At 34.5% G+C, this 24,481-nt stretch overlaps 1 protein-coding gene and 1 pseudogene across 3 annotated transcripts in view; one reads left to right on the top strand and one right to left on the bottom strand.

The window, feature by feature from the left end:
- The window catches only part of LOC145261207 (cilia- and flagella-associated protein 74-like), a 2,330,915-nt gene that overhangs the window by 1,984,539 nt on the left and 321,895 nt on the right, over positions 1-24,481 (bottom strand). For all 3 annotated transcript variants that reach the window (XM_080119545.1, XM_080119548.1, XM_080119547.1), the window contains exons 18-20: positions 15,100-15,214; positions 12,460-12,485; positions 8,336-8,384 (exon numbers count right to left, since the gene is read on the bottom strand). In XM_080119545.1, the coding sequence (XP_079975671.1) occupies positions 8,336-8,384; positions 12,460-12,485; positions 15,100-15,214 (190 nt within the window). The remainder of the gene's footprint in view (positions 1-8,335; positions 8,385-12,459; positions 12,486-15,099; positions 15,215-24,481) is intronic.
- On the top strand, positions 10,061-10,197 carry LOC145261344 (U2 spliceosomal RNA; annotated as a pseudogene).

Below are 24,481 nucleotides of genomic sequence, written 5' to 3'. Positions count from 1 at the left end.
TCACAAAAAACACTCGTCTATCTGAAAACACTATCAATAATTTCCCCCACTCTTTATCTGTGCGTAAACCTAACCGTAGATGCCATGAACAAAGTTTCTTTCTTAGAACTGCACACCTGTGGAACTCTCTTCCTTTTACCTACTTTCCAGCTGACTATAATATGGTCGTCTTCAAGTCCAACGTAAACAAGTTCTTGATGAGCCGTTACCCTTAGGTAATCCAATTTACCAAATTTCCACTACTAACAATTATTACGACATTGTCCAATCGGCCACTGTTTATTAACCCTTATGCTCGAGTGGCCTTGATAAGTGGTAACTCCTTTGTAAATATATATATATATATAAGTATATATATATATAGTAAGTTATAAAATATATATGGCAATGAAGTTACACAGAATATTCTTCATTTCATCCACGCTAGGATTCATCAGGCTTATGAATCCTAGCATGGATGAAACGCAGAATATTCTGTGTAGCTTAATTGCCATATATATTTTATAACTTACTACCTAGCTTTGGGCCGAGATCACAGTGTAGTATCTCTTCTTCAGATGCTGCATTTCAATTTCTTATTTCCTGTTAGTGGAGGAGAAGTCCTCCACGATTGAGACAATTTTTAATTTTTGTTCCTTTTTTTCCACGTTAAAAAACGACCCCGATGTCTTACTCTGTCCCGTGGGGAGGCATTGTAAATAGAAACTTACTACCTAGCTCTATCTAGGTATTGAGCACTGTTGAAGTAAATAAAGTCACACATAAATTTATACTTTTGTATATTAATTTATGTGATTAAATGACGTAGTCACATATATATATATATATATATATATATATGAAATAAAACGGAGGTGAAAGGACCTGAGTACTCAACGTTTCGCCTGATTTATGCAGGCTTTTTCAAGAGGGATGGTCATTGACGAGAGATTCCGCTTGAAATTCCGTCCAAATTCCCGAGTTCGGCAGAAACATTTCCAAGTTTGACAAGATACACCTGAAGAAGGTCGGAGGTTACATCGACCGAAACGTTGTGAAAATCGCACTCAAGATGAGAGCAGTAGTCCGATGAATAATAATATGAATAACCAATCCTCATCTCAAAAATTCAGAAACGTTAAATCCATAATTAATTCACAATTAAATTAACTTGAAAGCTGATAAACTGTGCGAAACTGGGAGACAAATTGTTATCTATAATTAAATTCATCTTTAATATGCAGAAGGTACTGAAGACGAAGAGGAAATTAGCGCTGATTAGTATGAAATTTTAAAATAGCAGATGATGAAAATGTTCCGTTATTTTCTTTATGTTATGGAGATGATTTAGGTTTCCTTTCTTCATTGTGCAAACACAAGCAATTTATTTGTATTATTTGGATTGTTCGGACTACTATTCTCATCTTCGCTGTTATTCTCACATGTATGTAACCCTCGACCTTCTCCAGATGGACCTTCAAAATAGCTATTATTGGTGAATGGTGAACAAGATTTTTTTGTTTCAAGGAATTTATGTTTGATAATTTATGAGATAAGGATATAATTTCAGAATTCTGTATCTTCGCATTTTAAGAAGATTACAAATGGCACAGATGTACGTTTTTATATAAAGCTAGAGCAGATACAGAGTGGAAAATTGTCACCATAGAAAGACAACGATTCCATTTCCGTTTGATGAAAATCCGTTTTCTTTTTCTTTTTTTTTTTTGTTGCAGACCATCTACTAGTTGGCCAGTTGTGCACAAATCCCAAGAGCGATAGGAACCTTCTATCATGTCTGAAAGTGACACAATGTTCAACGAGTGAGATAAGAGATGCACTGCTGTACTGATACAAGTCATGACAACAGGACCATTGCCAGCACCTTCAAAATGCATCGCTGGATTGCTACTAATAACAATCTTTGGTGCGGTTTCAAGTAAAGGCCACACCATGTCACCTCATATCTCCGGAGTCGGCTTAGAAATCAACACCAGTGTACCTGGATGTGCTGAAGAGTGGCTGCTTCCTTGGTGTAATCAGGTGGCCGCTGACAGACCCTGGGTGTGGCAACAAGACTCGGCGCTGGCCCACAAGTCCAAAGAGACCCAGGCTTGGCTTCAGAAGGAATGTTATGGCTTTATACCTTTCTCTCAGTATAACACAATGAAAACCCAGTCTCCCCCAGAATCAAAAACATAACATGAGGAAGACGGTAATGTTCACTGGTACATAAGTATAGTCCTAGATGGTTCCGATTCGAACACTCACAGAAGTGCAATAGAGTGGTCACTGCTGCTTCTATGTTAATTTGGGTTGGAATGAGACCCCTGTAGTTCTTGCTTCAACACCGACTCACAGGTAAAGAGCAAAAATAAGAAGACATACCAAAGAGAAAAAAAAAAATCTCAAAAAGTCCAAATTACTCAACACAAAGTTTCCAGAAAAGATGTGCGCTGCAGGTCAGATGCAGAGCATTAGGTTGGCCACCCTCTCCTCTTGCTTGCTGAAAGAGATTACTTCAATTTGGTAGCATTCATCTGCAAGTTAATCACAAGTTCTGTAGGTCCTGGATATGACCTTAAACTATATCCAGTGGTGAGGCCCCAGCTTGCGGGCTTTGGGGAGTGTGGAGCCACCTTTTAATTACCATTGCTCCCAGGTCCACTCTGACCCGGAGTGGTAGTACCTGTTAGGGCCCCAACTATGGGTTAAATATAAACCGACTTGAAAACAAATATATTCTATTAAAAAATGTTTCTTCAAAATCTTTGGATTCGGCATTAAATAACCTGAAAAGGGTTGATATGCGGTAAAACAAAAACAACCAACCAACAAGTTCTGTAAGCGACGAATAACTGACTCCAGATGCAAACTTGGGTTTTCGTTTGTGTGGATTAATTATCAAAATAAATTCTGATTACAAGAAAAATGTTATTTTTGTACAATTAGAAACAGGAGAATAGGAAAATAAAAAATATATGCAATGTCTTTTCTTCCACCAGCACTCTGCTTAAATAGCAACTCAAACGGGAACTTTTCTGATAACCGACATTCTCTTTATTGGATGGTCGGTAAACGGAGGGGGGGGGGCACGAGTGGTGACAGATCCGACTTTCGACTCCAACTGGGTTTTTTTTCTACTCTCAATAGATTGAAAAATTGCTATTTTTATAGATAGGGAGTGGGTGAGGTTTGGCGAGTCTGGGGTTCTCATTTAACCAATCCCTCTTCATTACGTCATACTCTGATTCGCCTTGATTGGCATGTTAATTAGGTGATTGCCCTGACAGGAATTAAATTTTTCCATTATCTGTTTTTCTATACCGGCCAAAACGACGGCCTTGATGTTGAAGGTCAATTTGAAGACAAAACATTACTCAACAACAGGTAACGATTCATTTAAAAAAAAAACAATATTATTATTAATGTTCCCAAATTTTTTTTTTCCTGCATGTATTTTGAATCATGTGGATTCCATGAACAAAGCTTCTTTCTTAGAACTGCACGCCTGTGGAACTCTGTTTCGTCTGCCTGTTTCCCACCTGACTACAACTTGGATGTGTTCAAGTCCAATGTTAACAAATTCCTAATGAACTGCCCCCTTAAGTAAACACTTCATCAAATCTCCACACTAACGTAATGTACTTGCAATAACCCTTATCCCTGAGTGGCTTCCGGGCCTTGATAAGTGGTGACTGTGTAAAAAAAAAAATTAAAAAATTTTGCATCAACAAATAAACCGTTTTTAACCAGCAAGGCCACCAGCTGGTACCCTGGAATCGCTCACATAAACGAAAACTAGATTCTCACTAAACTCAACACCTTATACAGCCTAGCACCCCAAATTCAGTTCTCATTCGCACCCTACTGGGGCAATTGTCGGCCATCATAGGAGGTTGGGTTACATCACTGCCCCCACTCCCTGAACCTGCCGAATTACTTCGTTTGGTCATACGTCGAGAACATCACCAACATGACCTCCCACAACACCAAAGCCAGCCTGATCAGCACCATCTACCAAGTATTTGCCAAGCTCCCACCGGCGCTTATGGAAAAGGCATGCTCCCAGTTCCGAACTCGTATCGAAGCGGTGATTGGCGCTGAAAGTGGCTACATTGAATAGATGTCAGCTATAGATATATAATCAATAAAAGTTTTAAAATAAAGTGTTGTTTTCTTTAGGGTGACAACTTTATCGTTCTGTCCTGTAGACTCGACTCATAGGCATGTTAAAAGACACATGTTAAAACAGCACTTGTCAGCAGATAATAACTTAATCTTAAAAAGTAGCAATGCCATACAGAGGTCACAGAAAAGAAACTGTCACCCGTCGGATCACCCATTGAGTTCGGGTTAAATGCCTGAATCATGAAAAAAGTGAGTTTGTAAAGCCAGATTAATTAAAATAATATTTAAAAAGAACATTCAAAATTATCTTAATTCTGCTCAATGCCTCTCTCCCTCTTTCTAATTATTAGCATTAATCTCCAAACATACAGCGCCTGGTATTGGGACAGTCACCAACCTAGACCGGGCAGAACGTTGCTTAACTTTGATGACCTGATGGTGTTTCAATCACATTTAGCCATAAGAGTAGAGAATATATCATTACGAAACACCCTCAACTCCTTTCCCCAACTGAAATGCAATCAGCAAATCATATTAGACTGCAACGACGTGGAAACCTGATGCTAACTCGGGGGTCAGGTGCACTTTGCGCAGCATAACCAATTCTGGCAGAGAGTTATGTCCTCTTTAATAATTGGATATTTGGAGAAAGTAGCAGATCAAAATAGCTGTCACTCTTGACATCTATTTTGAATAGCAATGTTATAATGATATGCTGTAAAATCAATGATAGTTGGCCCGGGGTTAAGATCATAGGTTTTAGAAGGCTTACACTTTATAATGGAAATAGGAGAATCTTCCTATAATACTGACTGAACTGAAAACAGAAGGCCAGAGATATTCAAGCATTTTAATTTAAGTATTTACCGTTGGCAATACGCGTTCGCTTCAAGTATTTTGGATGCTTGGAATTCTGCATTTATTAAAGGACCCACGAGTACTTCAGTCACATGCAGCCATGAGTACATTCATCATGTGTACTCATTAACCCAATTGCCATATAAATTGAAACTTGAAATAAGCCTTGCAGCTAGTGCTCTACTGACTAAAACTAAGAAGAAAATAAATACATATACAGTTAGCAAGAAAATGTTCTTTCAATATCTCTAATATTATATAAAAGGAACTGTGTGTGTGTGTGTGTGTGTGTGTGTGTGATTTCGTTCCCTATGGATTCCGAAATGGCTGGGCCGATTTTTGACATTTTCCACAAATGTACCATATGTATCCATCAGTGCTCTTAGATAGGGTTTGTATTGGAATGTCTTCAGTAAGTATCGATGATCGAAATAATCCGATGAAAGAAGGAGCAATCGATTGCGACTAAAGTTAACACCTTATACAGCCTAACACCACAAGTGCATTAGAGAAGTATTATTACCACACACGCAAAAAGGCCCGGCATATAAAATCCGCAGTAGGTTCTCTGATATAACAGGGACACGTTTGACATGGATGTTTCTGTTTAGAGCACAACTGAAGCATGATACTTGACTTTTGCATTTTAAATTTTAATTCAAGCCGTTATATATATATAAATAATTTTATAAAATAATCAGTAGGTTCTCTACAGTACAATGTAAACTACAATGTATTATGGACTAAGTCACTGCGGGGAGTCGTGTGAAGCTTTCTCCAGGTGCACGACAATGGGTCCCCAACTAGAGCAGGCATTCGATCAATTTGATTAAAAAATGGGCGATTTCACCGATTTCGATGACATTAGGAATATAGGAGTGTGGAACATTCACTGATCATCATTCAATCCCAAGCAACGTCGGGTCTCTCAGCTAGTATGATCATAAAATGAACTGTGATGAAAGAAAAGAGATTTGATAATTTACAAGGATATGGTTTCTTCCGTTTCAGGCTTTTAAATGAAACAATGGACATCAAGAAATACGGAAATATTTTTTCATAAAATATTTCCGTATTTCTAGTCACCAAGTGAATGTATTTCTCCATCATATTATCAACATATGCAGTTTAACGTCTACGCATTAAACAACTTTTAAAGATTGATTTCCAAACTAACACATCTCTATGTTTCTGAATGTTTGAGACGAGGGTATATAATTCATATCATCTATCTATCTATCTATCTATCTATCTATATATATATATATATATATATATATATATATATATATATATATATATATATAATTCATATTATCTGTCTATATATATAATATATATATAATTCATATTAGCTATATATATATATATATATATATATAATTCATATAATCTATATATATATAATATATATATAATATATATAATTCATATAATCTATATATATATATATAATTCATATAATATATATATAATATATATAATTCATATAATCTATATATATATATATATAATATATATAATTCATATAATCTATATATATATAATATATAATTCATATAATCTATATATATATATATATAATATATATACATATAATTCATATAATCTATATATATATATATATAATTCATATAATCTATATATATATAATTTATATAATCTATATATATAATTCATATAATCTATATATATATAATATATATATATAATTCATATAATCTATATATATATAATATATATATATAATTCATATTATCTCTCTCTATATATAATATATATATATATATAATTCATATAATCTATATATATATATAATATATATATATAATTCATATAATCTATATATATATATATATATATATGTATAATGTATATGTATAATTCATATAATCTCTCTCTATATATAATTCATATAATCTATATATATATAATATATATATATATATATATATATATATATATATATATATATATATATAATTCATATTATCTATATATTAATAGGATAGCGCATGTGTTATTTATTTTATGTGTCACACTAACATCCGCGTGACTGTCGTTTGTTATCGACTTCCATTTCTTGTAATAAATAATTTTACCGAAAATTGTTCATAAGTTTTGGTTTCAGTTTCGATTATAGCTGATAGCGCTCTAGTAATCTTTTTTTTTTTTTTATAAGTAATTTTACCAAGAATTCTTTATAAGTTTTGCTTTCGGTTTCGATTATAGCAGAAGGAACTCAACTTATATCTATTTGTTTCATAAATTTTGATTTTGGTTTCGATTTAAGCTGATTCACTCAAGTCATGGATATATTTTTTTTAATTTTTGAAATCGTAACTTTATAATATATAAAAATTGATAGAGCATAACTCTATAATGATGTATACGAAATCTGCATAAATTAAAATATCATATTTAAACGTACTTTACGACTGGGCTATGCTGGGCATCCCTGCTAGTTTAGATAAATATTTTGCAGTTTTTTGTTCATGCAAGGTATTGTTGTTGCCCATTCATAATCTATGTTAAAACAGGGACAGTTAAGATTATATTTCCGAATTTTATTTTCAATAATTTACAGAATATCATACAAGACAAAATCATCGAAAATAAAACATTATGAAACTAGAGCTATTTATGTAAACCGTTTTGTAAATATAGCTGCACAAATTTAGAAATGTATTTTCATGGCATTTTGGGTCTTCCATACCAAAAATACAAAAAAATGGACGAGTATTACTACTTTTGATAGAAAGTTCAAAACAAATTCTTCCAAATTGAGAAAAAAGGAAAAACTTTCGACCAACAGAGTTGAACAGTTTTCACTAGAGCATTATACTGTAGTCCTCTGTAGCCTAATTCGTATAAAACCGGATTTAATTGTTCGATTTATTTTAAGGACGAGATTCTTTATATTTTTTTCTAAGCTACCCAAGTGGGAGAGTGAGATATTGTTTACGCATTTTTTCCCCTATTATTATTAAAAATGTTTCCCCCTCATAACTAGCGAAACCTCTTCCTCAAAAAAAAAAAAAAAAAAAAACTTTTTGCCTAAATGTAATTTCAATGATCACACTATACAATGCTTGTCATTTATAATATTTTGACAAATGTTTTGTTATTCTTTCTCATTATTTATACAATTCCCTTAAAAAAAAAAAAGGAAAAGCTTAATTAGAAGCTATTCCATCCAATATTCTACGTTTAAATCGCTGGCGGCCATGATATCTTTAATGAACTGAAGGCAAAATAAGTGAGGCATTACAACAGTCATAAAATTTTTATGAGTCAACGAAAAGACTTCCAGGCAACTCCGAATAGGAACACCCAGTTTTATATAGAAACATATTTTATGACTTACCTTCTGAAAAAACTATATTTTCTTCTTTTGAATAATTTTCCATTATTACCTTGAATTGAAAAATAAAAATAAAATGTTTTATATAGTATCAGTAGTTATGCAATTAAACACAAACCTGATTAATCAACCAAAAATTGAAATAATTGCGGCAACAGTCAATATTCACTTAACAAGATACACATATATAACTTGAATACCTACTAGACAGAACTTGAATCAACACTACCCTCGATTGTTGAAGGTCTCTCTGTACAGGGGTTTGTCAGAACAACCTGGCATCAGGATACATTTCCCTACAAGTAAACTCTGACCGAATATTCAAAATCACATTTCGCATTTGCGGCTCAAATCAGAGCTCCTTTGTATGACTAGCCAATACTGGCTTTTCCAAGAAATGGTGCACTTTCTCCAAGTGATATTGCTATTTACTATAGACTTCGTGGCTTAGTGGGGGATGCCCTTTTCTCTACCCTGCAACCTCTCTCCCACAGAAGAGACGTTGCGAGCCTATCCTTGTTTTATCGTTATTTTCATGGCAGGTGCTCGTCTGAACTCCAATCTCTGGTCCCCCCTCGCCAATCTTTCACGAAAAACACCCGTCTAGCTGAATCCACTGTGAAAAATTTCCCCCACTCTATATCTGTGCCTAAATCAAAACGCGGATTCCATGAACAAAGCTTCTTTCTTAGAACTGCATGCCTGTGGAACTCTGTTCCGTCTGCCTGCTTCCCACCTGACTACAATTTGGATGTGTTCAAGTCCAATGTTAACAAATTCCTAATGAACCGCCTCCTTAAGTAAACACTTCCTCAAATCTCCACACTAACGTAATGTACTTGCAATAACCCTTATCCCTGAGTGGCTTCCGGGCCTTGATAAGTGATGATCACTGTGTAAAAAAAAAAAAAAAAACTTGCCTCCCTATAAAAAAATTTGCACACACACACACACACATACATACATACAGAAATTGTGTATATATCCTTCCTTGCAAAAACGCTGGGGTTTTCATTAGTTAGTTTACAGTCCACAGAGTGAATGAGGTATTGTGGTAAATGTTGCCAGTCAAGAATAAAGTCGCCAAAGACTCCAATTTTTACTTTAGTTACAAAGACCCTGCAACACTCCCCTCCCCAGATCTTATAGGGCCTTGTGCCTAAATTTGTTTTGTCTTTTGGAGGTATTACTTTTTTAAATTTTTTAAATTTTATATTGAAATTTTTTTAATTGTAATTTTTTCTTTAAACGAAATAAATTGAATATGAAGATCAAAGTGTAGTATCTGTTCCGGCAGATGCTGCAAGCACGGACCATATGGGGGGACAACCCCACATATAAGACCTTGGTCAATGTAGGGGCAACCCTTCATCCCAATTGTCACTATCCAGCTCCCTATTCCCCGGGGAGTTGGTCCCCATTTCCCCTTCACTCCTCGTATTAAAAATCGGCCTTGTGCCTAATTTGCTCGGTGGAGGAGCAAATAAATACCCTTTTCTTGGCCAAGATCAAGGTGTAGTATCTGTTCCGTCAGATGCTGTAAGCAGGGACCATATGGGGAGGACAACCCCACATATATGACTTTGGTCAATGTAGGGGCGACCCTTCATACACATTGTCACTGTCCAGCTCCCCTACTTCCCGGGGAGTTGGTCCCCAATACCCTTCACTCCTCACATTAAAAATCGGCCTTGTGCCTAATTTGCTCGGTGGGGGAGCAAATAAATTCCCTATTCTTGGCCTTTTGGCCAAGATCAAAGTGTAGTATCTGTTCTTACTACATGCTGTACTTATGTTTGTAACTTTGTGATATAAAGTGGGGAATCACTTTTCTGTATTAATTTAATGTAAAATGATCACCCACTTTACAACCAGTTAGTCTCAAAGCCATTCAAGTCATTCTCCAGATCATTCAAGTTGTTTTTGAAGGATTCCAGTCATTTTTTAAGCATTCAAGTCATTCTTAAGGTCATTCAATTCATCCTTAAGTTCATTAAAGTCATTCTAAGTCATTTACTTTTTATTTATTTAAGTTATTTCAGCCCATTTTTCGGTCATTTTAGTTTATCTTTAAGAATTTCATGTCAATCCTCCATTCACACATTCATTCATTACACAAGAGCATGCGACTAATGGTTATCGGCCTTGTTTTTTGCTGACCATCTACTAGTTGGACAGTTGTGTACAAATCTCAAGAGTGAAAGGAGCCTTCTATCATGTCTGAAAGTGACACAATCTCCAATGAGTTAAATCGGAGGTATACCGCTGTACAACTCATGCTCTCTTCCAATCCAAGTTATGACAACAGGACCATTACTAGCACCCTCAAAATGTTAATCCGGATGGTTCAACACTTGAAGGACGTGCCCATTGTGATGAAAGCAAAGTTTCTGGCCACGGTTATGGTCTTTGATGTGATTTCAAGTGAGGGCTATATCATGCAACCTCACATCTTCAAAGTCGGCTTGAAAGTCAACACCAAAGTGTGCCTGAATATGTTGAAGAGTGTGGTGCTCTTCTGGTGCAATCAGGTGGCTGCTGGCAGACCCTGAGTCTGGCAGCAGGACTTGACGTTGACCCACAAATCCAGATCAGGCTTGGCTTCAGTAGGAGTGCTACGACTTTGTACCCTTCTCTCTTTACTCCCCCCCTCTCCTGACCTGAACTTACTGGACTACTTCGTTTGATCATATGTCGAGAACATCACCAACATGACCTCCCATAACACTAAAGCCAGCCTGATCGTCGTCATCTGCTGAGTATTCGTTGAGCTTCTGCTGTCGCATGTGGAAAAAATATGTTTCCAGTTCCGGACCGGAATCAGGGTGGGGATTGAGGCTGAAGGCGGCTACATTGAATATATGTCAGCTTTACTACATAATCAAGTTACCTGAATTGATTTTTTCAATAAAAGTTTTAAAATAAATCCGTGGTGTTGTTTTCTTTGGGACAACAAATTTATTGTTCCATCCATTATATTAAGAACGATGCTATCAAATTTGGTTCTTATTTAGACTTGCATTCATCGCAAAAATTAAAAGTAGAGAAAATACAGACCATTTTTTATCATGTACTTACCTGTCATGGAACGAAGATGGTATATTCCAAAAATCACGTAATTTGATCAAGTAAGATTTTATTATTATTATTAAAAATATCAAATTTTTATGATGTACCCGATGAGGGAGAAAACCAGGCGTCATATTTAATTGAAATTGAGGAAGGACAAAGGTTAACAACTCTATTCAGCTATTTCATTTCTTTCAAAGGCTCATCATTATTAAAAGTAATTCACTGCTAAAAATCGTAAAAATGGTATTTTCTGAAATAAAACAAAATCTAATTAATCAATTTTCCTGATTTTTGGAAGATAACATCTTCATTCCGTGACAAATAGGTATGTTATAAATGTTTTTCTTCATCTTTGTTTTCCTAAATAAGTGCAATTCTAAATAAGCACTACAGATTTTTCTCATAGTATTCTGATAAATTTGATTTTTCTAGTAGTATTCTAGTAAAGGATTTTTCTTTTAGTATACTGGTAAGTTTCATAAATACCATTTTCTGTTAATATTTTTGTAAATCAGGGTTTTCTGATAGTATTCTGGTAAAGAACTTTTCTGACAGTATTCTTACAAATTTGATGAATAGCATTTTTCTAGTAATATTCTGGTAAATTTGATAAATAGCAGTTGCCTGGTAATATTCTGATGAATTTGATGAATAAAATTTTTCTAGTAATATTCTGGTAAATGTAGTGAATAGCATTGTTTGTATTATTCTGATAAATTTGTATGAATAACATTTTTCTGGTAATATTCTGGTAAATTTTATAAATAACATTCGTCTGGTAGTATTCTTATAAATTTGATGAATAACATTTTTCTAGTAACATTCTGATAAATTTGATAAATAGCATTTTCTATTAGTATTCTAGTAAATCTGTTTTTCTGGTAGTATTCTGGTAAATCTGATAAATATGAAAAGTTGAGTAAGAATAAGAACTTTTTATTTCATAGTCACAAAAATAAGGAATTCTTGCTTATTTTAACTCCGAAACTTAACTTAAAGTTTTGCTACTGAACCAATCTATCAAATCTAAAATTTGAAATTAGAATGCAACTTACTTGATTCTTAGAAGGCGCTTTTGGATCTGAAGAAAATAAAAAGAATAAAAATCTGTAATTTTAATATTTTTCGAATAATTATTTTAAAGAAAAGATGAAGTTTTAAATACTGGTCAGATTTTGGTAGCGGATATTTTTTTTTAAAAGAGATTATAAAATATTCTGTTTGCACTAAAACACAATTTTCAACGACAATCTCTTGAAATTTGCAACAAGTTAAACAAAATTAGATTTCAGAAATTTTTTTTTTTTCAAGAAAATTTTGCTACTTCTAACTCAGCATTTATCAAATCGCTTTTAGTTTTCCTTTGAATTTTAACTTGGAAAATACATTCGATTCAAATTTTAGATTCCTCAGAAACTTTACAAATTAAATTCGCAAGTATGTTAGCTTGAATATTGTAAAAACACCTATTTTATGACAAAGAATTATGAAGATCAACAAACAATTTACAAGTAATACATGTTTGATTCATCAAAAACAGGGCATATTGCCACTGAGATGTAATGGATTTTTGTGACAGGAACCAGATTTATAGGGAAGAAGCAACCTAAATGGGAAGTTGTGCACCAAGAGTTTTGTTCACATTTTATTTAAATTTCTGCATTTTAGTCCATTCGAAGGAGCAGGTAGGGAATTACAAATGCAAGCCGTTCGAGGAAAGAACTATCTATTCTCCGGCATCTAAGGACTTCTACAGTGAAGGTGTGGAATTTTGCTTTTTGTTGGTTTGATTGAAGGTATTTTCATAAGGGTGTACAAGGGTATAATCATGTTGACACACCGGTTCTAACCAGATTTCCTAAGTTAACCAACAACGAGTTTAACCAGTACCAGATGAGTGACTATTTGGGAATACTAGGCGCTGTATGTGCTCTCCGCTTATCTTGGCCTTGTTTCCAGTCGTCCTGGACTTATATATACCTACAACTGGAATTAAAATAGTGGTTGGAGATTACACAACTCTTGCCACAAAAATTTCTTATGCAAACACCCTTCAGTGGGTATCCATAATCTGTTAAGACTGAACCCTTTTTACAAGGGCAGTAAGTACATTAGAGCAGATTCTGTGGAAGTACTTGTAAAACAAGTACAGGATGCAACACTGCGGGAATGCAACGGGGATTTAGCAGACAGTGCATGACCTACTAGGTTAGAGACTATTTTTTGAACACCGTCCAGTGGGGGGGGGGGATAATGGAGACATATGTAACAAGAATGAATACTTTTAAAACGTTTCTAATTTGAATTTGTGCTTCATTTCTAAGTTGGGCATTTAACTTTGTTTCTGGCTTACCCAATCAGAAACCATCTTTTGTGTTAGTTGAGCACCTGACAGGAAATTATAAAAGGGATTGCTCACTGCTTACTAGCTCTTTCTTAGCCACTACTCATCCATACTGTCTGGACTAACTATAAAAATTCTCTCTTCAGACGCAACCAAAAAACTCCTGGAACCTCTGGTCCTGGTGTTCGGCAAGAAGTCACAAGTATCCAATATTACTATGGCAGTGCACACATGGACTTATCAATGTAACATACTCACATCTCTCTCTCGCTCTCTCTCTCTCTCTCTCAATATATATATATATATATATATATATATATATATATATATATATAAAGGGGATTAGAACAACATTCTAGAGAGCAGCGTTTATTTTAATGTATTAGTAAATTCATTAATACAATTAAAATAAAATAAAATAAAATAAAACACTGTTCGTTGTACTGTAGATATATAATAAGCTCAATAGGTATAGAAATCCTAGAGCTATTTTAATATTGATTAAATTGATTGATAATTTATAATTAAAATTAAAAATTAAAAAAACAAAAACAATATTTTTGCTGATGAGGAGACTTTGTTTCAAAAAACCAAATGATAAAATTATTGTCCAAGACTTATTGTCTATCTCAATAAAAACATTGTTTCCGAAACGATCGTACAATTTATTGATTTTGTTTGTTCTTCCTTGGGATTTTTAATTTTAATTATCAATCATCTTACTCTCTCTCTCTCTCTCTCTATATATATATATATATATATATATATACATCACATACACACACCGGTCCTGGATATGACCTTAAACTATATCCGATGGTGAGGGCCCCAGCTTGCAGGCCTTAGGGAGTGTGGAGCCACCCTTTAATTGCCATTGCTCCCAGGTCTACTCTGACCCGGAGTGGTAGCACCTGTTAGGGTCCCAACTATGGGTTAAATAGAATACGACTTAAAAAACAAATATACTATATTAAAAAATCGTTCTTCAAAATCACCAGATTCGGCATTAAATAACCTGAAAAGGGTTGATATGCCGTAAAACAAAACAACCAACCAACCAACATACACACACCTACATATACACATAGATACAGCCTGAATTTTACACCTGCATACACACGGATTTTCTCATACAAACTTTCTCATATATGAAGGAGAAAACTGAAAACTAAGGAAAAGATGAGAGGAAATAATAAATATGAACTTGAAAAAAAAAAGAGGGACAAAGAAAGACTCAACTGGAGACAGGATTATTTGCAAGCCAATTTCTAAAAGCTGTCCAACACATGTCAGTATGTAAAATGGACGTTAAACTGAATATGATGATGATGGTGAATAATGGAATACTTACTGGCGAATTCGAATTCAGTCCCCAACGCTCCACTATTTGTCAAAATAATTGTTTTCTTTAAGACATCTTCAATTACAGCTGTTCCAAAGTTAACAACAGTTAGGTCAACACTTAACTGAAATGAGAATAGTTTTAAATATTAGGCTCAATTTTTTTTTTTTCCCAGCTTTGTCACATTAAAGAAAAACAAGAAAAATTCATTAGAATATTACAATAGAAAAGCAGACACTCGTGGCGTGATCGCTGGCTTTGGTAGAGCCATCTTTAGACGATGATAGGTTCTATGGATATAGCCAAGAATCACACCAACATTTTAATATAAATTGGATATAAAAGTTATGTTTTGGCAAATGAAGAAAATAAAAGATATATATATATATATATATATATATATATATATATATATATATATATATAGTCACCACTTTTCAAGGCCCAGAGGCCACTCGGGGATAAGGGTTAAAGAGTATACAATAGTCAATGGGAAAATACCGTAGTAAATGGGGAGCAGCATATATATTATTTTTAAAACATAATCATCCACTGACACGTGTTTCATCATCTACGACTCATCAGAGTGACTGAATGTAGCAAGATTCGAATGGCTGAATATATATATATATATATATATATATATATATATATATTTGTAGTCATCGACATACAGTCCTGTTTCGTTGTATCACAACTCATCAGTGCTGCTAGACTAGCACCTCTCCCAAGCCGAGGATTGAACCTAGAACAATCGTGTTGATAGTCAGCAGTTCTACCGATCGACCCACGGGAGCGGCGCCTGCAAATAACCTCGCCAAATGTCTATTTTAAGCAAACATTTGTCCATCACATTTATAGTGCTCAAACAGCTTATTTATAAACAAACAGCGAGCCTCGCATTTATATATACATATATATATATATATATATATTAGTGAATAAATGACAAAAAAACTATATTCCAAAATTCATGATGTTGATCATCTTATTATTTATTCCCTTAATTCAGTTGACATTTACAATTCTTGACAGTATCTGTTTCGTAGCACAACATCAATCATTTAATTATTATATCAATCAGTGAATTTATTATACCCTTAACTCATCAGAAGAAATAGCAACAATCAATCCGTCAAAAGGAAATAAAGTGTGATTTGACATGATTAAAAAATCCGAAAATTAAAATAAATAATGGTCAATATCATGAATTTTAGTATGGCACAATCACGTTGAAACACCGGTTCTCGCAAAATCACTGAAGTTAAGCAACGTTGAGCCTGGCCAGTACCAGATGGGTGACCATTTGGGAAGACTAGGCGCTGTATGTACCTTCTGGGAAGGTTGGGCGTGGGGTCAGCACCCTCACCCTGTAAATAGAAGTGTCGCTACAAAAGCATCTACAAAGTTGTAGATGGCCTATGCCCCTTAGGGGCTTAAAAGCAAAGGCTATGGATCATGAATTTTGGAATATAGTTTTTTGTCATTTATTCATTATATTGCTCTGTAATTACATTGAGCTTCTTAAATAAGGATTGGTATATATAATAAGAAAATATATTTCTACAGAAATACATATATATATAACTACTTCATTTATTCACATAAATATAATATACGAAAGTATAGATTTATGCGTAAACTTTAAGTATTTACTTCAAAAGTGTTCAATACGTAGGTAGAGCTAGTTAGTAATTTATAAAATATATATGGCGATTAAGCTACACTGAATATTCTGCGTTTCATCCAACTATAGGATTCGTCAGGCTTATGCGCGAATTCTGTCGTTGCTTCTTGTTTTTATATATGTTGAGGATTTCTAGTCGGCCAATCAGCTTTCTAGTATCCACCGCGCCCCTTCCTACCAGCCAATGGGCATGCATTTTATCAAAAAAAGGATCTGTTTTAGAACTAGGTTAGTGGTTTTAGGTGGCCGTTCTCCTTTTTTTTTTTTTTTTTCTTTTTTTTTTATACATATAAATATACCTATGTGCACACAACAATGCACATACATATACATATATACATATATATATATATATATATATACATATATATACATATATGCATGTGATCGTTTATGTATATTCATGTTTATTTAATTTATTTATTTGTTTGTTTTCTATTGTTATTGTTAGTTTTAAAGCTATTTTGTATCGCTATCCTAGTGTAAGTTTTATTTTGTGAACACAGTTGTTTGCTATTTCCCGCCTACAGTTTAATAGATTTTGAGGTTCTTTAAAGTACAGGATAGAAAATTTTTCATGGAGGCATAATTTACATGGGTCGTCTAAATGTCTGCATGTGGTAGCTTGTCTCATTATTTTCCATTCGACTACCAGCGAATGTCCGCTTTCTTTGAGTTCCCAGTATTTATTCGCTAGTGTTGTTTTTATACGGTGTTTTTTTATTTTTGAATGTGCTTTTGTGGTCATAGTATCGGGTTTTGAAATCTAAGGAAGTCATGTCTATGTAATAACGAACAAGATAAATGCAACTGTAGACACCGCACACTTTGCCCAGTCCAAAATAAATGTCTAACAAAAAGCGTAGTTTATCAAGCAACAATATTTGCGAAAGAAAACCCGAATAACAAGAAATATTACATAGGCATGACTTCCTTAGATTTCAAAACCCGATACTATGACCACAAAAGCACATTCAAAAATAAAAAACACCGTATAAAAACAACACTAGCGAATAAATACTGGGAACTTAAAGAAAGCGGACATTCGCCGGTAGTCGAATGGAAAATAATGAGACAAGCTACCACAGGCAGACATTTAGACGACCCATGTAAATTATGCCTCCATGAAAAATTTTCTATCCTGTACTTTAAAGAACCTCAAAATCTATTTAACTGTAGGCGGGAAATAGCAAACAACTGTGTTCACAAAATAAAACTTACACTAGGATAGCGATAAAAAATAGCTTTAAAACTAACAATAACAATAGAAAACAAACAAATAAATAAATTAAATAAACATGAATATACATAAACGATCACATGCATATATGTATATATATGTATATATGTATATGTATGTGCATTGTTGTGTGCACATAGGTATATTTATATGTATAAAAAAAAAAGAAAAAAAAAAGGAGAACGGCCACCTAAAACCACTAACCTAGTTCTAAAACAGATCCTTTTTTTGATAAAATGCATGCCCATTGGCTGGTAGGAAGGGGCGCGGTGGATACTAGAAAGCTGATTGGCCGACTAGAAATCCTCAACATATATAAAAACAAGAAGCAAAGACAGAATTCACGCATAAGCCTGACGAATCCTATAGTTGGATGAAACGCAGAATATTCAGTGTAGCTTAATCGCCATATATATTTTATAAATTACTATATATATATATATATATATATATATATATATATATTGAACTGTTGCAAATTGGGGTTCACTAATCTACACCCTTACATAAAGTAATCTATAAATATAAAAGCGAAAATGTATGTATGTTTGCTTTTTGTGTATGTCTGTAAAAGGCTTTTTTCCGAGAAGCGATCGGTCAGCTCACAACTTCTTAAAACTTTTTATATCACGTCTAAATCACAATATCTACGAGTTAACAACGGAGATCGCCTGTCTATTTAATTTGCTCGACTTTGAAAAGATAAATATTCAATATTTTTCGCTCGCCGCATGTGGATTAGGCTTTTTCATATAATAAAAGTGACACTAATTCTGGCCGTATTTTTCCGGTCGCGATCGCCAGAAATGTCCGAAAGCAATCAGATTTGATCAATGTGGAAATATTTTCCTTATATCAGACAATTGCTATTCAATTTGGACAATCCCCTTTTTATTGGGAGCTGGTTTCCCCCCAACATCTTGAGGAAACAAAAAAAAAAAATTAAAAAAGCCTTCCTGCAGTAAATAAAATAGTACCCCGCAGTCAAAGTTGACCTCATTAAGTAATTAAAAACGGGCACCTGCTAAAATTCAAATGTGTTTCCGTTAGTGTTTCGTGGTGGCTCAGTGGTTAATGTCACACGTTTTTTTTCCACTTTAATTACCAACTTTGCCTCAAGGGTTCGGGTTCGATCCTTCATACTTACCTACCAAATTTTTTATTTTATTTTACCCCCCCCCTCCGACACAAACACCCGGGTGTTTTCATTTACCCCAAACCACACACACCTCCAAACACCCAGGCAACGCCGGCCCCCCCCCCACCCGCTAGTCTATTATATAAATCTCAAACGTTTGTTCGTGTGTATGTATGTTTGTATGTCTGCCTAAAACTTTCGAAAGGCTAGTAAAAAATAAAAGAAATAAATTCTGGAAAAGACAAAGGACATGAAATCGCTGTATTAACACGAAATAAACCACATTTATTTACATGTTAGGAATATTAAATTAGATTGAGCCAACATAAGTGTTTTCTTGTGTTGAATGCTCATAACAAAAGATTACTGAAGTGAAGATTCAGTAAGTATTGCAGGAGGCAAATGGCTTGCACTCATAATGGACGCAGCTATGAACCGCCGGGCTTGGTCAGTCAATGTTTTGGTCTTGGTGAACTTGTTGAAAAGAGCCGTCCCAACCCATTCAATGTAAATACTGCAACCATCACTATGACCAATTCAAAATGCTCATAGTGTGAATGTGTATGTAAGTAATATATATGAGTATTGTATATGTATGTGTGTTAGTTTACCTTGTTCTTGTTAGTGTGCTTATAGATGGGAGTAGCAATTTGTTCCTGTAGACCTGACTCTTGCTAGTGTGTAAGAGTGTGTGCATTAAATGAAGAAGGCTGGTGTGCAAGTTCTTTCTGAGTTGCTTTTCTCTGACAAAAGGCACGGGAGGGGTGTATTGAATACATTCTTGGGATCCTGTTTGATGCAACTGGCTAGTGAAATATCTCTGTCAACTTTTGGCGGTTTGCTTCTTAGTTTTATAGATGTCTCTAAATACGTGTTGGTTCATTACTTTCACATGGATGTGTCACTTTTGGGGATTTTAAACGATTTTTATTTGCTAAAAATACTTTGAGTTACCACATTCCTGTGAAAAAAAAATTGATTAAAAATAAAAACTTGTATTGTTTGGATTCTTCGGACTATTGTTCTCATCTCGAGTGTCATTTTCACAATGTTTCGATCAATGTAACCTCCTACCTTCTTTTAGGTGTATCTTGTCGAACTCTGTCAAACTCTGGAATTTGGTCTGCAAGAATCCGTGGCACAGTGTTTAGAGTACTTGTAAAATCAATTGTTAAAGTGATATTCTCCTGAAGGTTGAAGGTTCAATTCTCAGTGTGAGCCACTGAAAAATACAATTGCAAATTATTAAGGAACTCCTATCTAGTCATTGCTGACAGAACAAGAACATACTACTCCTGTGAAGTAAAAGATTCCGTTCAAAATTCCGTCCAAATTTCCAAGTTCGACAGAAACATTCCTGAATTCAACACGATGCACCTGAAGAAGGTTAGAGGTTACATCAACCGAAACGTGAAAATGATACTAAAGATGAGAAGAGTAATCCGAAGAATCCAAATAATGTGAATAACCAATCCTCATCTCAAAAATTCAGAAATGTAAAACCAAAAACTGTATTCTGATGCTGTAGTGGCTGTGGCTTCCTCCAGTCTTGACAGACTATGGATACCGACTGTATGGGTGCCTGCACATGAAATATGTGTGGCAAGAGTTGCGCAGTCTCCAACCACGCCTCTCCTGAGTCAACGTTGTTGCATATCAGTAGCAAGTTGAGGTACAGGATGACTGGAAACAATGGTGAGATGAGCGGAGAGCACATATAGCACCTAGAATTCCCAAATGGTCACCCATCTGGTACTAGCCAGGCTCAATATTGCTTAACTTCAGTGATCTGGCAAGAATCGGTGTGTCAATGTGATTATGCCACTGCTGCTGTAGTAGTAAGCTTTTAACAGAGAGATTAGCCGTGACAATGAGTGTTATTATTATGTATTGACTCTTGATTGGACAAAATCTCCAGTCAGTACTTTCTTTGAGTTTACTGGAGAATTCCAGCATATAAAAACCAAAACATACAGCTTTCTTTCTTTGTATTTTATATCCATATTTATGCATGTGGGTACATCCTTACAAGTTAATTTTTTGGGAATTTCTACAATTATATAAATGCAACTTTGTGTGTGTGTGTGTGTGTGTGTGTGTGTGTGTGAGTTCCTTATAGACTCCGAAATGGCTGAATAGATTTTCTTTAAGATTTACAGAACTTTAGTGTATAAGTCTGGGAGTTATCTTAGTTAAGTTTTGTCTTCGAATACCCCTGATAATTACCGATAAGTGATAATTGAAACCGTTATTTTAATTTATCTATCATCGGTAAAACCATTTTTCCATGTTGTCGCAACAATGATAGAACAACGGGCCGTGAAAATTCTACTGTGTGTAAGTTGATAGTGTGTTTTTTTGTTTTTTTTGCATCACGTAAATTTCTAAATTTTTTTTTCATTAACTGCAAAGAATTTTATAAGATTTGAAAATTTACATGTTTTTTTTGTTTTTTTTTGCATGATGTAGTCTGTAGGTTCGTAAATTTTTTTAATGTTTTTTTTCATTAACTGGAAAGAAGTTTCTATAAAATAAGGGTAAGTTGATAGCATGTTTTTTTTTTTTTTTTTACATGACGTGATCTGTAGGTTCAAACCCTGCAAGTAAATTTTTTAATATTTTTTTTTCATTAACTGGAAAGAAGTTTCTATAAAATAATTTTATAAAAGAAACAGTAGGTCCCTAGAGTGCAATGTAGAATAACATATATTTGGAACTAAGTTACTGCATGGAGGCATGTGAAGCTTCCCCCCACCCCGGGCGATTTCACTGATTTCGACGACAATAAAAATATAGGAGTGTGAAATGTTCATTGATCATCATTCAATCCGGGCAATGTCGGGTTTCCCTGCTAGTTTTTACTAATTGTGACATGACATGCAAGTTCATAATAATTTTTTTATTTTTTTATTTAAAATGCATTTATTTGAAATCCCATTATAATGCACAGACACCATCTTTTTTCGTTTAAATGCACACCACATTTCACTGTTCATTGCCTCCGTATAAGTAGATACAGCTATGATCAGCCCATGATGCCTGAAGTGTCCTCAATAGGGGAAGAGGCAGAACATAATTCCATTAGTGACCACACTTTTAAATCCATATGTGCTCGTCTTCACACAATAAACTTGACCTAGCATTACAACAATCCTATTGTTGACAGGCCGATCGGTAACAGCCATTCAAGTCATCTCAACCATAAACCATACAACTCCATTATTATTTTATGACAAACATTTGTTCAATTTTATTACTTGTGAATATCGAGACTAAAACCTTTTTATTGTTATTCCCTCTTTAACACTTTGTCCGCCATATTTACTCGAACGTTGGTTGATCGTAATTAATGTTTAATCAGAATTTGTTGCCTCAACATAAACGTCCACAATTTTCGCAGAAATTCAAGACCAATACTCAGTTTCTAGAAATATTTGTTCCCTACATTTATAACTTATCTTACTTGTACTTGTATCGGCTACCATCCTGGTCAGGTTAAGTTAGCTTCTTCCTGAGCATTAACCACAAACCATCGCAGTTCAGTTCTGTCGATCCTGGGCCAGATAGCAGGAAATAGTTAACCACTCCTGATTACAACACTGGAGACCAACTATGTGTGGACTCGATAGCACCGCCGGGTCGTCCTTAATTGTTACTGCCCAGTCGTTCAGCTGCCCACTGACACATTTGTGCCATATCAATACCATTAACTTATCTGTATTTAAATTTCAATACTATTAATTTATTTGTATTGAAATATCAATACCATTAAACTGCTCATATGGAAATATCAATAGCATTAAACTACTCATTTGGAAATATCAATACTATTAAACTACTCATATGGAAATATCAATACCATTAAACTACTCATATGGAAATATCAATATCATTAAACTACTCATATGGAAATATCAATACCATTAAACTACTCATTTGGAAATATCATTACCATTAAACTACTCATATGGGAATATCAATACCATTAAACTACTCGAATCGCTGCATCAATACTATCATTACATCCCATGAACCTTATATCCCTGATTGAAAAGAAGTATGCGTACTATACGATATTGAGGAATTGTTTGGGAAAAGCCTTCCAATAGCTTTTGCAGCACTAATTTCAAAAGTGGGCATGTCACCGGTATTGTCAATGAGCAGTCTGTGTTAGTCGATGGAATCTCATGTCACATATTCATTCTGTCTTTGAAACAACTTCATCATTGAGTGACAATGAGAAGGAATCATCCAGAAGCGAATTACTGATCAAGCATATACTATGTGAGGCTGAAAATTCGCCTGACAACTCAATTACTGACCTCGACCGCTTTTCTGAAAGCTCTACCAAGGAAAAACTTCAAGCAATGTCTCCTTCAACGAACATGCAAAATAAAAGACCACATCTACGCTGTTATCTGCGTAATCATGATATTAGTGAGCAGAAGCAATGCACCGAGCCAGAGTTAAAACAGTAGAGATGGTGTGAGTTATTTGTCATATTGATATTTTCTCTACGTAAAATAAAAAATAATATTCAATGAGATTAGCATCTGAGCTTTGCCATAAATCGTTGTACCTGTTTTACAAGTACTTTAACGGAATGCGCTCTGATGGACTTGTAACACTTGTGCCTCCTCAACGTACATATTCCCAACTGACCCCTTCAAAACAGCAAAATCCCACCTCTTCACTAGTGAGTTTCCTAAATGTTGGAAAGCCTTTTACTGTAATAGTTTCTTCCCCCCAGACTGCGGGACTTAGGTAGTCCCTCCCCGTTTACTGTTTCCCTGAATGTACTAACATGCAAAAGTTTAAATCTAATGTGGACAGACATCTTGCTGCTCAACTCCCCACAGTTTCCTGTTTGACATGATCCCAAATAGTACCTCCTTATCTAATAAGTTCTGTAGTGATAGTTCTGCTGAGCACTTTTGGATAGTGTTGCAATATGATTACAGAAAGTTGGAAGGTTTTACTTAAGGATACTGGCGATAGGATCTATATGCATGTGATAGTTTCTATTGCTGTATATGCAAGTTGTTGCAATATTTTTTTAAATAATGGGTTATCTAATATATAAAAGCGAAAATGTGTGTATGTTTGTGTGTGCGTGCATTTTTTTTGTATGTTCGCCAAAGGGTTGGGGGGGTGGGCCTGCTCGGGGTGGTCACTCATTCTTAGAACTTTTTATATACTCCCTAGATTATAATATGTCCGATTTATGAAAGGCGGTCGCAAATATATTTTATTTGAGCGACTTTTACACGCTAAAAATTCCTACTATTCTGCTTCCACGCCTGTTTGTTTGTGGTTTTTGTATAAA

The sequence above is a fragment of the Euprymna scolopes genome, chromosome 37 (assembly GCF_053919585.1).
Source record: "Euprymna scolopes isolate OS-2025 chromosome 37, ASM5391958v1, whole genome shotgun sequence".
In the NCBI taxonomy this organism is placed as follows: Eukaryota; Metazoa; Mollusca; class Cephalopoda; order Sepiida; family Sepiolidae; genus Euprymna; species Euprymna scolopes.
Note: the sequence above shows the minus strand (reverse complement) of the source record. Positions and strands in the feature narration are given on the sequence as shown.